The sequence below is a fragment of the Castanea sativa genome, chromosome 11 (assembly GCF_040712315.1).
Source record: "Castanea sativa cultivar Marrone di Chiusa Pesio chromosome 11, ASM4071231v1".
In the NCBI taxonomy this organism is placed as follows: Eukaryota; Viridiplantae; Streptophyta; class Magnoliopsida; order Fagales; family Fagaceae; genus Castanea; species Castanea sativa.
In genome coordinates this window covers 66,444,259-66,459,227 of record NC_134023.1, presented here as the reverse complement: position 1 = coordinate 66,459,227, position 14,969 = coordinate 66,444,259, and the positions used below count along the sequence as shown (strand labels likewise).

The 14,969-nt window shown below is 33.9% G+C and overlaps 1 protein-coding gene across 1 annotated transcript; it reads left to right on the top strand.

The window, feature by feature from the left end:
* The first annotated feature begins 403 nt into the window (after positions 1–403).
* LOC142617265 (uncharacterized) lies at positions 404–10,163 on the top strand. Its single transcript, XM_075790043.1, has 11 exons — positions 404–563; positions 697–764; positions 2,375–2,456; positions 2,683–2,766; positions 3,688–3,727; positions 5,765–5,810; positions 6,182–6,240; positions 7,748–7,815; positions 7,927–8,010; positions 8,098–8,162; positions 9,530–10,163. Exons 1-11 carry the CDS (start codon positions 508–510, stop codon positions 9,613–9,615), a joined length of 738 nt encoding a protein of 245 aa, XP_075646158.1. The 5' UTR covers positions 404–507; the 3' UTR covers positions 9,616–10,163.
* The last annotated feature ends 4,806 nt before the right edge of the window (positions 10,164–14,969 follow it).

Below are 14,969 nucleotides of genomic sequence, written 5' to 3'. Positions count from 1 at the left end.
AGGTAAGTAATAAGTAAATATCACTGTTCATTTTTCAAACATTACAAAAATTTGAAAAATCTGCTAGAGATACCTCAACAGATTCAGAGTCCGTTTGGATAGAACTTATTGCTGAAAACTGAAAATTGAAAACTGAAAATACTGTACAAAAATAATATTTTAATGTGTAAAAATTACTGTTCATCCTAAAAAGTACTGTTCATTGGCCTAAAATCACATGGCCAATGAACAGTAATATATGCGCGTGGAAAAAAAAAAAAACGTGGCGCTGCATCCAAACGTATTCTCAATGCACAAAAATTTTTGTAGGAACAGACTTGTATCTAGTGCATGTGTTCACTAAAACCGTCATTGGCATCTTAACGGGTCGGGTGCACCCAGCACTTGACCAAATCTTTGCCCTAATTTGTACTTAAAAAAAAAAAAAACTTGCGTATCCTCCTAACCTTTGACGCCAATACTACAGTGGAGAGAGCTAGGGTTTGTGGAGGGAAGAGAAAAATCGAAATGGCGTCGTTTGTGTCACTGAGATCGGAGATCTTCGACCGAGAAGAGCGAAAACAGTGAGCTTCTCCTTCTTTCCCTATCTTCCATTTCTCTCTTACCTTTGATTTCCTTTCACAATTCGATTCGATGCCTCTGAGTAATTATTGTATATTTGTATTTGTATATACTAAGTTTTTTTTTTTTTTTCAGGCAGTATCAAGCTCATATCCGAGGTCTCAATGCCTATGATCGCCACAAGAAGTTCCTCAAAGATTATGGTAATTTATGTGTGTGTGTGTGTGTGTGAATGGCATTGCTTTTGTTGTTGTTGTTGTTTTGGGCTGAAGTATAGTTTCAATTTTCAAATTTGGTGCTTTATGTGTGGAAAACTTTGAAAGGGTATTGATTTAGTAAATTTGTTTTTTTTGGTGTTGATAATGAGATTGCATACATGGTAGATGAAAGTGCTGATGTGAAACGATAATAGGTTCGTGCAATGCGTAGATAGTTTGTTGCTTTTGTTCAAGTGTTGCCTGGAGTAAAATGGGTACTTTTTATATTTATGTTTATCTGCCATCAAGGGTGGATCGATTGATGTGAAGTGGCGCGATAAAAGTTGATGTTGCCCGGAATAAATTTAGACGGATGGGAGTGAAAAGTTGGTACATTTTATGTTTTTTGGGACAGAAGTTTGTAACTTCCTAACTTTGGGGTATAGATGGTGTTTTTTTTCTTTTGATTTGGGAAGTGATTGCATGTTACATATTGATTGTAACTTGCGCTGGGAAAATAGAATAGGTTTCTATTCTACTGTGTATAGTTTTTGTTTCTAAGATTGGACTTTGTTGGTATGGTTTGTTAGTGGCTATGAACTCTTAGGTCAAAATGTTGCAATTGGTTCTTACTTTATATGTGTGTGGATTGGATTTTTGCTCCTAGAGTTATTGGATTATGTTGCCAAGGTTTGTTGTATGAGATGCAGAGCTGTAGAAACTCTGGAAATATGAATTTTAGGAGCATCATATTGTTTAATATAGAAATTCTTGTAATGCAATTGGGTATCAGAATTGGGCCTCATATGTGGAGGAATTTTCATTTTTTGTCAAAATCTTTCTGTTTTCTGAATATTGTGAATCTCTGGAGGATTCTTACTCATAATCAAATATGGCGGAGAAATATTGAAGTTTCTGGTAATAGTTGGAGAATAGTTCGAGACAGAAAATGGACACTGAGGAAGCATTTCAAATAATGAGCTTTTTATTTGTTTAATCCTCGTGTCCTAAAGCAATTGGGTGATGAACAATCCTCTCCACTAAGGAGGAAGGGGGCTACAGTCGTCCTTATATTTTTCTTCATGACTGATGAAATTATTATAGTGGTTTCTGTTTTGTGCAAAGCATCCTTATCTAATTGACTAGAGCTTAGGACAAGAGATGTGGCAAGAGTGTAGATATCTACTAAGTGATTTGTGGACTTCATGGTATCTGTGTTTGTAGTGTACTGGTAATGTTGTAGGAATGTGCTTTAACATCTCTTGCATGTGCTTCATTTAGTTGCCAACAGTGATTTTCATTAGGTAAGCTGATTATGTGCCTGTTTGGTTTGGCAGTTTAAATTTGCACTTTTTAAAACCCCCACTTCTCTCTCTCTCTCTCTCTCTCTCTCTCTCTCTCTCTCTCTATATATATATATATATATATATATATATATATGCTGTTGTACAGCCTTTTTAAACCATCCTTTAAAAAAAATAGGCCATACCAAATGGCCACTACAGCTGGAGAATATCTGGCTATTTCTCTTGAACAGTAGCTGTAGTTACCAAGATCACTACATATTCATTCCGCAGTTAAAGAAATTCTTTTGAGAATCTTGATTTATATTGCAGCTAGCTTTTATGGAAAAGAAGACTCTAGAAATGTGAAGTTACCTGTTAAAACTGATCGAGACACCCTAAGGGAGGGATATCGGTATGTTCATTGTGTTATTCCATACTGTATATCTACTGCTTGCGGATGCCTCAGTAGACTTCTTTTGTTCATATTGATGTATAAAGTTTTAAATTCTCCGCTCCAATTCAGATTATATTTCTGAATGTTTTGTCCCCCACTCTCTGGACTTTGCTTTAGGCAGTTTTTATAATAATATTTTCTTTTAAATGATCAAAAATAATAATCTTCTCTTTTATTTACAAAGGTTCATACGTACTGAGGAAGATGATATGGATCCATCATGGGAGCAAAGGCTGGTGAAGCGTTATTATGATAAGCTTTTTAAAGAGTATCCTTTGCAAGCAGATGCTATTTTGCTTTCATTCTTTTAAATATTTAAATGTGGCTTATTAATGCTTAAGATGATTTAAATATTGATGGTGATTCTGGTTCCTGGTAACCTTAGTTAATTGAAGGATGTACACAATAATTATGTTCTCGGTAAGCATGTAGTCATTACAGAATCAAATGGATCTTAGTACAAGTTTCTGTGCAGTAGAAATCATTTGTCCAGACAAGGGAAGAATGAAATTGCCTTTCATTTGCCCATACAAAAGCTTGCCTATTGCTCATTCAAGAGCTGTGATCTATTATGCTAAAGGGAGCTAGACCCTGTATCATTACCCTATATGAGCTCCACATGCTGTTCCTGACATGACCCATAGCAAATCCTCTTAACTCAAAAACAGAAAAGAAGAATGACCTGCCTAGAGAACATTACTGTCACAAGTGAGCCTGAATCATTGCCAGTGGATTCACATACCTGATCTCATGCAAATGCATACTTACTCAACTTATACTAGCTATTCCTTGCTTCCCTCTTTCCTCCATTTTCTGTCATTTCACTCCATTGATCCATAAAACAACTCAGTAGCATGTGATGTAACAAGTGTATGGTAACTGCAATTGATGAGCATACCTTTGATAACTTTAGGTGAATGTACTTTGACCATGAGGCATGTTGGTTAAGGTCTAATGTTCTGCAATGGAAAGAACAAATTAAATGGACATGCTTTTAGTATCCTTTTTGCTTGCCTTCTGGGATATTTCTTCTACTTGTTTTAATTTTTTAAATTTGAGAGCCTGTTCTCTAACGCATTTACATTTTGAATTTGTAATATTATTGAGCTTTCAAGTGTTTGGGTTGCTACTACCAATATTATAAGTAGAAACTGTTTTTTGTTCCTTCACTACCTTTAACTCATTGAAGATATTGCATAGCGGACATGTCACAATACAAAACTGGCAAGGTGATTGTTTACTCAGTATATATATTTGTAATCTTTCCTACTTTGTAGTTTAACTGAACTGATGAACCTTCACTTTGATGCTTTTAAAATTTTTAGTCTCTTTTAAAGAACTTTCTTTTATCTATATATGAGCGTGCTTACAGTGGATAGTTTGTCTGTGATAGTTCCATCACCATACTAGGAGGCCTATTTCTGGTGATTATAACCTTTTTAAATTTGATTTATTATTTAGATGTATTTCTGTGATAGTTCCATCACCATAATTAGATGTATTTCTGGTGTTGGAAGCCTGCAAGGAATACAGGTTTTGAGGTTAGAGGTTATTACAGTTCTTTCTACCCTCATAATCTTGTTTCCTTTCCATGGAAAATGATATGGCAATCGAAGGCTCCTCCAAGGGTAGCCTTCTTTTCTTGGTCTGCTTCCTTTAGGTAAGATCTTAACAACAGACAACCTTCGTAAAAGACGAGTGATTGTGCTTGATTGGTGCTTTATGTGTAAGAGGTGTGGGGAGTCGGTGGATCATCTTCTACTTCATTGTACCATAGCTTGGGAGTTGTGGTCTTTGGTTTTCTGCTTGTTTGGTATTCAATGGGTTATGCCTCGTACTGTTCTTGAGGTGTTTGAGGCTTGGCAAGGAAAGTTTGCGCGACGTCGTCACATTGATGTTTGGAAATCAGTACCTCACTGCTTGATTTGGTGCATTTGGCGAGAAAGGAATGCTAGAAGTTTTGAGGGCTGCGAACGCTCTTTGCTGGAGATTAAGTCTTTTTTCTTACACACTCTTTGAATGGAGTGTGGTTTTTTCTCATTTTTCTTGTTCTTCCTTTTCTATTTTTCTTGACCGTTGTTCTTTTGTTTCTTAATTTTTGTACCCATAGTACATCCCCAATGTACTCGGCTTGGCAACTTCCTTATTATTATTAATAATATTCTTACGTTATTTATCAAAAAAAAAAAAAAAGTATTTGGACTAAAGCTTGTAATAGCCCAATTTAGAGTTTCTGAAGCTTGTTTTCTGTGAATTTTCAAGTCATACAAACAAAGTGAGAAGTAGGTTGGCTTCCTATGTTTCCTTTTGTTTCATTCTACTTTTCTTCCCTTTGTCTAGTAAGTTTGGATTCTAATATTCTTGCCTAGTTATTGTAGAATAGTGGTAGAGCTGTGTTTAGTACATGTAACTATCCTTAAAGGGACAAGATGCATGCACCAGTCATGGCTTGCCTTTTTGGTTCATATATCTGAATACTATATGATCTGTGTTAGTATACCTGCACCTTTATAAGAGGAGGGTAAAAAGTTTTTTTCATTAATAAAAAGGAAATTGAAATAAGCTGTGTTATCATTTCACTTATCAACAGGAAAAAATGCTATATTATCTTCTGGGGAAATCAACCAGATGTCCTTTTTCCGTTTTTTTTAAAAATAATCTTTTGCTAGATAGCACTGGGTGTATGTTAGGATTTTGCCTTAGTTTTTTTCTAAAAAAAAGCAACAAAATTCTCATTCCAAAAAAAAAAAAAACCCTAGCTTTTTTAAAAATAAGCTAACTTTTATCTTTTTGCCTCAAATTTAGCATATAAGCTACAGGAAACTGTGGGAAGTCAAAGTAAGTGGAAATGATTTTTCTTTAGTTGGGTTTTAAACAATGACTTTGGGTATCCCGTATAACCTGAACTACTTTGTTGTATCTTGCTTAGTATTTGGACATTTAAATTGGAGACATTATCAGCTTTACTGTATAGGTTGCTGTTCTGGAAAAAAAAGGGACCTGTTTAATTGCTGTTTGATACGTTCATACCTAGTAAAATAAATTTCTATGAGGTTAGAGTCTAATTTAACTTTCAAATGATGTTTAGGGGGAAGAGAATAAACATTCTCTAGTTTTGTGATAGTTCCCCATTTGTGCTATGAAAATTGTTCTTCAGTGTTTAAATACGTACTTTTTGCTGTAATATATATACACACACACACACACACACACACATATATACACACCATGAGTTTTTGACTTATTATATAAAATTTTCTGTCTAGATTGGTCTGAGATGGAGGGCAGAGAAGGAAGTCATATCTGGGAAAGGTATTTTATTACTCGTTATTTTAGTAATGATGTTTTTTCATTGTTGTCTGTTAATGATTCCTTGGGGGGATTTTATGTTCTAACCCCTTAGCCTGCCAATAGAGAGCACCCCTGTAGTCCAACCCACCTGGCCCAGCTTTTCCCAACTCCCAGCCATATTTCGATTACCAATTTGAATATTTTAGGGTTGACCAAATAATTTGATTACTAATCTTAACACCACCTGAAAACTTAGTCTTCCTCCCTTGCTTGATTGAATTATTGCAATGGTATTATCAAGTTTATTCATTCTTTTCTTTATATTTTAAAAATAAATCTTGTAGATGGGTATGGACTTGAGTTTAGAATTGATTTGTTTCCCTTTTTGTCAGGGCAGTTCATATGTGGTAACAAACACTGTGATGAAATAGATGACTTGGCTAGCTATGAGGCAAGTGTTTTAGTAACATCATTGATCTCTTTAGCATTTTATGGGTATGGAAATTTTTTTGTTGGTTTATGATAATTTCTCTTACGGCTTTGGACGAATTTAAATCTCATTTATTTATGTTTTTGCGAATGAGTCTTCACTCAATTGATACTTCCTCCTCCCAGAAGTATGGTTGGAGAGTGAGGTTATGGGTTCACAACCTACTAAGTGTGTGTGTAACTTCTCAATAAAAAAAAGTGAAGTGTATTTATCGTTCTGGCAATACTAGGTAACAGCTGTGAGTCTTTTGACCATGCATGTGCAACTTTAAGAACCAATACTGAAATTACTTGTGAGATTATTTTTTAGAGGATTGTCTCTATTTTACAATTAATATATTCAATTAGTTAATTACCAGTTTCATTTCTTCGTGGAATATTGATTTTGAGGGAGGTAAGAGGGTGGGTAAGGAGAGAGGCCACTTCGGATCATGTGTATAGTTGCAATGAGGAGTTTATTTGGTGACAGGTCTTGTAATACAATTTTACTGAATTTCACACTGTTTGCACACCAATCAATATGGGGTCGAGGCTTTAAAGAATTTAAATGGTGTTATCTTCATGGCGGAATGAAAAGATAAAAAATTGTCACTTTTACAATTTACTATCCTCTTTATACATTGTTATCAATTTATTAGTGTGTCCATTCTTTGTTCAAATTCAAATTTGCTGTCATGCTTGGTTATTGCATGAATGGGATTAGACTTGGAGGTCTAACTTTTGGCAGTTACAATGGAAAATATTATTGTCAAATTTTATGTATAATAAAATCTTTCTATGTTTCTGCATATCGATATTGTCAGAGGCCTTGTCATGCTTTCATTGTTTTCTCATTTTTTATTAGTAGCAGCAGTTTTGAGTCCTTTGACCATGCCTTTCAAGGCTTTAGTCATATATGATTCATGGTGTAATGATCCCACCCACCTCTAAATGATTATGTGGTAAAAGATTAATTTACATGACTCCTCCGTGGCTGAACTCATTGGGATTAATTTCTACAAAGGGAAGCATGTTGCCATTGTTATATTTTGCAACTCTTTGGAGACCTATGAAGTTTTATTAAATATTTAAGTGCTTGTTTCTGGTGCATGTACGTATATACATTGGTGTGGAAGTTAAGCATAATTAATACAATGAGAAGGTAAACTTGTCTATACTCTTGTTGGAATTTCATTATGCATCTAGGCAGTTTGGCACATTCTGTGTTAATGTCCATGTTATGCTAGGCATGATACTGCTATCTTACTGGTTCTAAAGTCTACTTTAAGCACATATGGGATGAGTGATACCTATCTCTTTTCATCTTTCCTTATGCTTAGAAGATTGAGATAAAAGAGGAAGATAATTTTCATTGTTTAATTTTTCCCCATATATGCTCCTCTGTACAAGCATCTAGCTATATTGTCAACAGTATCTATAATTGTCCATTTAAGTTTTGTATCTCATCTTACTTGATTGTTACATTGCAGGTCAACTTTAGTTATTCTGAAGCTGGAGAAAACAAACAAGCACTTGTGAAATTGGTAACTTGTGAGAGGTGAGTTGGCTCTTGCTGATTCTGTAAGTATACTTATGAATTTGTGATGACAACATAATTTAAGCTGTATAAACATGTTATAATTTTTTTTTAATTGATCATTCTTAATAGATGTGCGGATAAGCTTCATTACAAAAGGCGGAAAGAGAAGGAGCAATTAGAAAAAAGAGAACGAGAAGAAAACAAAAGAAAGAGGTGCCAATTCAAGCCAAGAGCCTTTTTTGCACTGTGGCCTATTTACTGCTGATTAAAATACCACTTACTTACTAAGTCTATTTCCAGGAATCGATCAAGGAGCATTGATGAAGCTGATAATGACTACGAAGGGAGCAAGGAGAGGAGAAAAGGTCTGAACATTCCTCTGTTTATACTTCATTTTTGCATGATGACACATTCTTGTGCTTATATTTTGTTCACATTTGTATATATGATTTTTTCGTGTGTCAAAATCTTTTAGTCTGTTGTCGGATCATGGATAGGCCATGGAATTGATTGGTGCACCAAATCCAAATTTCAACATTTGCTGTTTGGATATGCACTAGTTCCATGGAATTAAAGAAATGATGTATAGATGAGTATCTTAATTATAGACGAGTACCCATTTGGTTGATTGATCATGTCTTAAATTTTGTTGATTGCTTAATTATTAGTTTATCACAAGTTTAATTTAAACACCTAGATGGATCTGTATATTGGTATTGGGCAAGATAGGTGGTTAATGATTTGAAGGAAAACTTTTGGCTTAGGTTGCGTAGAAGTTTTTCCCCACTTTCTATGTTGAACTCTATCCAAGACTTGCTTTGTTTAGCATCAAACTAGGATTGGAGTCTTCACTCTTCAGTAGTAAAAGAGTCAAAGAGACCTTCCAGGGAGACATGGATGAGGAATTTTATATGAATGTTCCTCCAGGTTTCACATGTTTTGCTGGAAGAGCTGAAGTAGCTGTGCAATGGGTTTAGAGTTTTGGGATTTGTTGGTTATTTATTTTCTTCTACCATAATTTTCTTTCATCTGGGGTTAGTGTTGACTTTGCCATTCTTACCAACTAACCAGCAATCATCTTTACCTAAAATCACCATTCTAAGTGAGTTTGGATCGTGTCAGGTTACACGTTTTGTGCGTCTGCGTTTTTTCCCTGGGTCCCATGCATTGTTCATGGGATCCACAAGTATAAAATTTGGCAAAATCAACTTTAAAAGTGGGTCCCACGGCACTATTCACACATTTAAAAATTATTTTGCTACAATGTTTTCAGTTTTCAACAATATGCGGTATCCAAACAAATCTTAAGTCCAGGAGGATGACCATTATCTCTAAGACATGTTCAATGTTGCATGTTCAGGGTGTCTAGTGCTTTGACAATTTCTCATTCTTATAACAGCACGCAGCTTGTAGAGTTGAGAATTTTTTTTGCTTCCAAATTATAAGTAGAAATGGGTTTAAGATTTTATGCAAGTCAAGTGCACATCCTAGCTTTAGTTTCCTTCATTTAGCTAAGCAAGTCTTCTATTCTAGTATTCCTAGGTCTGTCAATAATTGTGATTATTATAATTGAGTGAAAGGATAGCTTATGGCAATTTGCATACTACATTCCTATCTTTTTTTCAAAAATATATTTTCTATGACCTGGCTTCCTACTGTTTTTTTGATGAGGCATTCTACTAGTCTTGTGAGCTTACTTTTTTTTTTTTTTTTTTTAAATTGTTCTTTGCAGGAAAAAGGGCTTCAGTTTCAACTGATGATCATAAAGTTGATGACGATGATAACTTTGATGAGTTTCTTGAGGGGATGTTTCCATGATAGTATCTGACTGACTGCTGCCACATATAGACGGCTAGTCATTTGCCAATGTTGACAACATGATAGCAAAATGCCGAAGTTCCAAAATAGAATGAACATTGGTGTTTTCATAGTTCCTAACATTTCTTTGCCCTTTAAATTCCGTTAAAGCATTATCTGTGTATCCGTTAGGAACAGAAATTAAGATGAAACCTAGGGAAGCATATAGAATGTATAACTCATTCTGCAGTGTGGAAAAAGCTGACAGAGAACTGTCATTGAGCTGCATGTGGAAGCAGCTGAGCTAGGAAGAGATCCTCCTTTGTGTATGGTTACCATCATCAACTGGCAAAGGAAGTGAACAATGAGGTTTTGCAGGCTGCCTACGGTAAGAGATGATAGCAAGTGAATTGTAATTACATTTGGTTTGCTTGGGTTGAGGAAAGAAACATCAATTATGAGGCGTGTAAAATTAACATAAGAAAGAAACCTCAATTATGACTTATGAGGCGTGTAAAATTAACATGTGGTACAAGTTAAACGCAATATGTGAGATTAGGTGGTTTGAATATCAGGGACAGCCATGTTACTCAGGTTTCTATGATGAAGTTTGTACAGCCCATCTATGTACACTCGAAATGATATGATGCCAAGCCATCAGTTACGAGTGTGACGCACTCCAAAATTTCAGTGACCTTTCCTGGGTTTATCAATTTATTTATAGATTTGATTCACTTTTTTCTTTTCTTGAGCTTGGATTCTGGAAGTAGATTCCTTGTTTTTTAAAAAAGGAGAATATTTGTCTCTATTTAATTTTTAGTTGGACGATGTTGAAGCCTCTCGGTTTCATTAGTCTCTTATCAATCAAAATTTTCTGAAAAACCAAAAAAAGAAAAAGAAAAAAAAATGTTGAAGTGTTTTACATAATTGTTATTCATTGGGTTTTCAACAAATAAAAAAAGCAAAAATGCAAAACTGACCCTTTAAGTTAATTCAGTCCTCTAATTTTTAATTTTTATTAATTCAAGGTTCCGTTACAACTCAGTTAGAGCTGTCGTTAGATTCACTAAAACGATGCTACGACGCCGTTTTGCATGTGGGTTTTTTTTTTTTTTTAATAATTCGGAATTAAGAAAATCTGAAAAAAAAAAAAAAAAAACATTTCCCCCCTAAATCAAAACAAAACAAATCTCCCAAATCCCTAACCCCTGTAACCTTAAGAGAGAGAGAGAGAGAGAGTGAGCTGGTTTGAGAGAGAGAGAGAGACTGAGTTCACCAGCGTCGCCGCCCCTGCTTGCCGTTAGTACCACCGCTACTCTGCCTTGAATGAATTGGTGATGGGTGTGCTCTGCCTTGCCTTACCGTTGCTCTTTTTTATACATAGTTAAGGCTTGGTTACTATGTAGTCTGTTCTTTCTATTCATTTATGAAGAAAATCAAAGAAAGAGAAGAGCTAAAGATGACAAAAAGTCCAAGCAAAACTTTGCCCTTCAAAGATGACAAAACCTTTTTTTTTTTGGTCTAGTTTTGTATCAACGTGTTCGTTTATGAACCAAAACTTTGCCCTTCAAAGATGACAAAAAGTCCAAGCAAAGACGAGAGAAAGAGAGCTCAAAATCCCCTTAATGTTTTCTCTCTTTTTATTTCTAGATTTTTCTTAATTTTGAATTAAAAAAAAAAAAAATCACCTGCAAAACGGCGTCGTTTTAGTCGTTCTAACAGCAACCCTAACTGAGTTGTAATGGAGCCATGAATTGACAAAAATTGAAAGTTTGATGACTGAATTGACAAAACTTAAAGTTAGAGGACTAAAATGAAAAAAAAAAAAAGGTAAAAGTTAGAGAGTTAATTTTGCATTTTTGCCAATAAAAAATTATCATGGGCTTGAATTGAGGTGTTTTGGAAGATTAAAATAGCATTTTTAAAACTTAAAACTCTGTTTTGTAATCACAACTTCTTATAATTTTTTTACAAATGTTTATTATAAATTCAAAATACAATTTTCCAATAGTTTATAGGAATGCACCGTCATCTATTATAAAAGAAATTTGATGAGGAAAAGTGTTAGTGTAGTCTCTTGTATATCTCCATGGTTCACTCCTTAAAGAAAATTATACCATCCTCCCTTGAGTTATAAGGAAAGAAATGTCAGTGATTTCCAAAGCTTTAGAAAAGTGAGTCTTTTTTCTTTTTCCCAGTATTGTGATAAAATATAACAAATACAATGAAATTTTTATTCTGCTTTTGAGTTGCCTAAATAAGTGTTGTTCATAATTATTGAATCAAAGGACAGGCTAGTCCGGATAACTTTAAGGGTAAAGATAGCGAGTTGTGGCAGTTATGTCCCTAGCATAATTCCATTGTCTTTGCTATGTTTAGTGTTTATCACAAAACTAGCATCATAGCAGAACTTTGCACGACAAGAGAAGGGAGGCTCGACAAGGACAGATTATAGCTTGTAGGCTGTAGGGATATTATTCTTAATGTGGACTTTCTTGGAGTCTTGGCCTACTGGTGTATACTGGATAAGTGTCTATTTGTCTCGATTTATTTTGTCTAACTTTGTTGCTTATTTGTTTATTATGTATAGCCTTTTTAAGCTCTACCTTTCCAAGTACAAGTTTCAAACATTTTTTTTCTAAAATCTTCTGTATGTTTATCTATAAAACTTGTATATAGTTTTAGAGCAAATCATACCACTGCTTGTAATATGATTCAATAAGAGGGTCTGGGTCTGTTTCCATTTTAGATCTTCATGAGTTCCTGTTTGTTCAAGAAGATAGAGTTAAATATTGGTTTTTGATGGTTGATAATTGATGTACATGAGATTTTCTAAATAACAAAATGCTCAATACTTTAAATCTCATTGTTGTATTGGAAAATAATGAAAGAGAGAGGTTTACTTAAAAATATGCTTTAATTGTTTACCTAACTATCCATTAGTTTTAATATTAAAAACCTCTTCAGACAGTAAAGAGACAGTTCATGCTACACAACAAATTATAAAAGTTATTTGTTAGGACATCTAATGTACATTACATGCATCTTTATTTTTTTTTTATCTTTTTGTTTCTCGTGACGTCTATGTAGTTATAAAACTGTTCATTCAATACAATTATTTTGATAGTTGTCTTTTTAGTCATTCTTATCTTCTTTTTTTTTTTTTAATCTGTCTTAGTGCATCTCCTTTTTTTCTCTATATGATATGAGAGATGGGATTCATTTGTAAGAAATCACAAATGAGAATATAGTTTTTCTTTTTCCATATAATCTCTCTTTCAAGTATTCTCTTTATGTTTATATTGCCAGTACTTATTTGAGCAAAACAATTACCTATAGTTTAGTTGAATAGTTAAGACCAAATGAAACATGAGAGTTATAAGTAACTTCTTATCTAAAAGCATTTTCAAAAGATTACTACATTTATAAAAACATGTTATATTTTAAGTTTTATTTATCGAAGATCAATAAATAACTAAATATTTATAATTAAAGAGTTTGATTAATGTTTACCCTTAAGACATATATTAATCATCAATATTAAAAAAATATATAATAAATTAAAAAAATTTCAAAACAATTAATCACATTTTTATTTTTCTTTAAAAAAATTTCTAAAATAATTTACTAAAATATACCTTTAAGTCATACGTCACTAAAACCCATAACTAATTTTACATAAAAAAAATTTCAAACTTGTTTCATTGTCAAGGGGTACAAAGTTGTAGAAGGTAAAGCACACAGTACACTGATGTGTAAAGTGTATGCGTACCTGACTAATAAGTAGGTAACACATTAATGGTCTATGATGTACACAACCTGACCACATTAACTCTTTTAGTAGTATTACTGGCCACAAGTCCCAGTTAAAGAACTAAGCCAAAACAAAAGGCAAAGGTACAATTGATGTCTCCTTATCCTTTAAAAGAAGCTTTTCTATTTGTACCTAATTTTTGTGGGTCTGAAGAAAGAAGTTTCTATACCCCATAGGGTAACCTCAAAAACCTTTATTATTAGCAAATATTATAACTTTCAAAACAAAACAAGCCACATTTGGTACCTTTTTACCCAAAATAATTTGTACCTGCCACTATATAAAAGTTCACTGGTAGATTCATTCTTAAAGCTCACTCATTACTCATTAGTAATGGGTATCAGAATCAAACAAGATATTAGATGCCTGTCAAGTGTCACCAACATAGAAAAAGTTATCAGACACAGTTTTCTATGCTTCTTACACAAATCCAAAACCCACCAAATGTTTTTTTCCTACAAAACAAACAAACAGTAGTCTTTGAGCATTCTCATAAGATGTTAAAAAAAAAAAAAATCCTATTTTAACACACAAAACACTTATTTTATTATTTTAACACATTATTTTATAAATTTTCATTTATCAAATATTTTATCCTTTAATTTTATACATTAAAATAATATTTATTACATATTAAAATAATATATTAACTCCCCCTATTATTATCATCATCAGCAACAACAACAACCACTACCACTGCCACAACAACGGCCACAACCACCACCGGTACAAACCCACATCCACCAACGCCACCTCAAAAAAAAAAAAAAAAACACAACCAAAAAGATTTTCACAAACCCACATTCACCAAACCAAACAAACCGACGTCCACCACCAGCACAAATCCACGCCTCCGTCGTCGTCGCTGAGGGAAGTTTTCACTTTTGGTTACCATGTTCTTCACATTAGAGTTCCTCTTCGTCGTAAAGTGGGTCAGTGATCAGTGGCGAGATCGGCGATGTCGATGAGAAAAAACGAGATCGGCATGGTGAGACGACGATGGCGAGATCGACGATGAGAAAAAACAATATCGGCGTGGCGAAATCGGCAATGGCGAGATCGGCGTGGCGAGATGGCGATGAGAAAAAACAAGATCATTGGCATGGTCAGACAGAAAGAGAGATGTGTTGCAGACGAGAGAGAGAGAGAGAGAGAGAGAGAGAGAGAGAAAATGAATTTAATAAGCCAAATAGTGTTTGGCATATATCTCCGTACCGCCTCATCTTTGAGACGATACTGTGCATATGTGTTAAAATTTTTGGCATTTAGAACATCTCATGAGGCTCATATTTTGGAGTTTGGTGTGCCAAATGTGCCATATTTTGACATTTGACATGCCTGATGAGAGTGCTCTTAGAGGGTGAGTTTAGCATTGGCTTAAAAAATCAGTTTATTTGATTGTTTAGCTTATATTTGTTATTATTTATAAGTTTTATTATACTTTTTGGTACTATTTATGGGTCCTACTGTACTACACATTTATTTATAATACTTTCAACAAATTTTTTTTTTTTAAATTTCAGCTAAATAATTTGTTCTCCAAATAGACACTTAGTACCAC

Excerpts from the sequence above, each read along its gene's own strand:
- LOC142617265 (XM_075790043.1), top strand. The coding sequence starts at position 508 with ATGGCGTCGTTTGTGTCACTGAGATCGGAGATCTTCGACCGAGAAGAG. Across the intron at positions 765-2,374 it reads GAAGTTCCTCAAAGATTATG|CTAGCTTTTATGGAAAAGAA; the intron begins GTAATTTATGTG and ends TTTATATTGCAG. Across the intron at positions 7,816-7,926 it reads AAATTGGTAACTTGTGAGAG|ATGTGCGGATAAGCTTCATT; the intron begins GTGAGTTGGCTC and ends CATTCTTAATAG.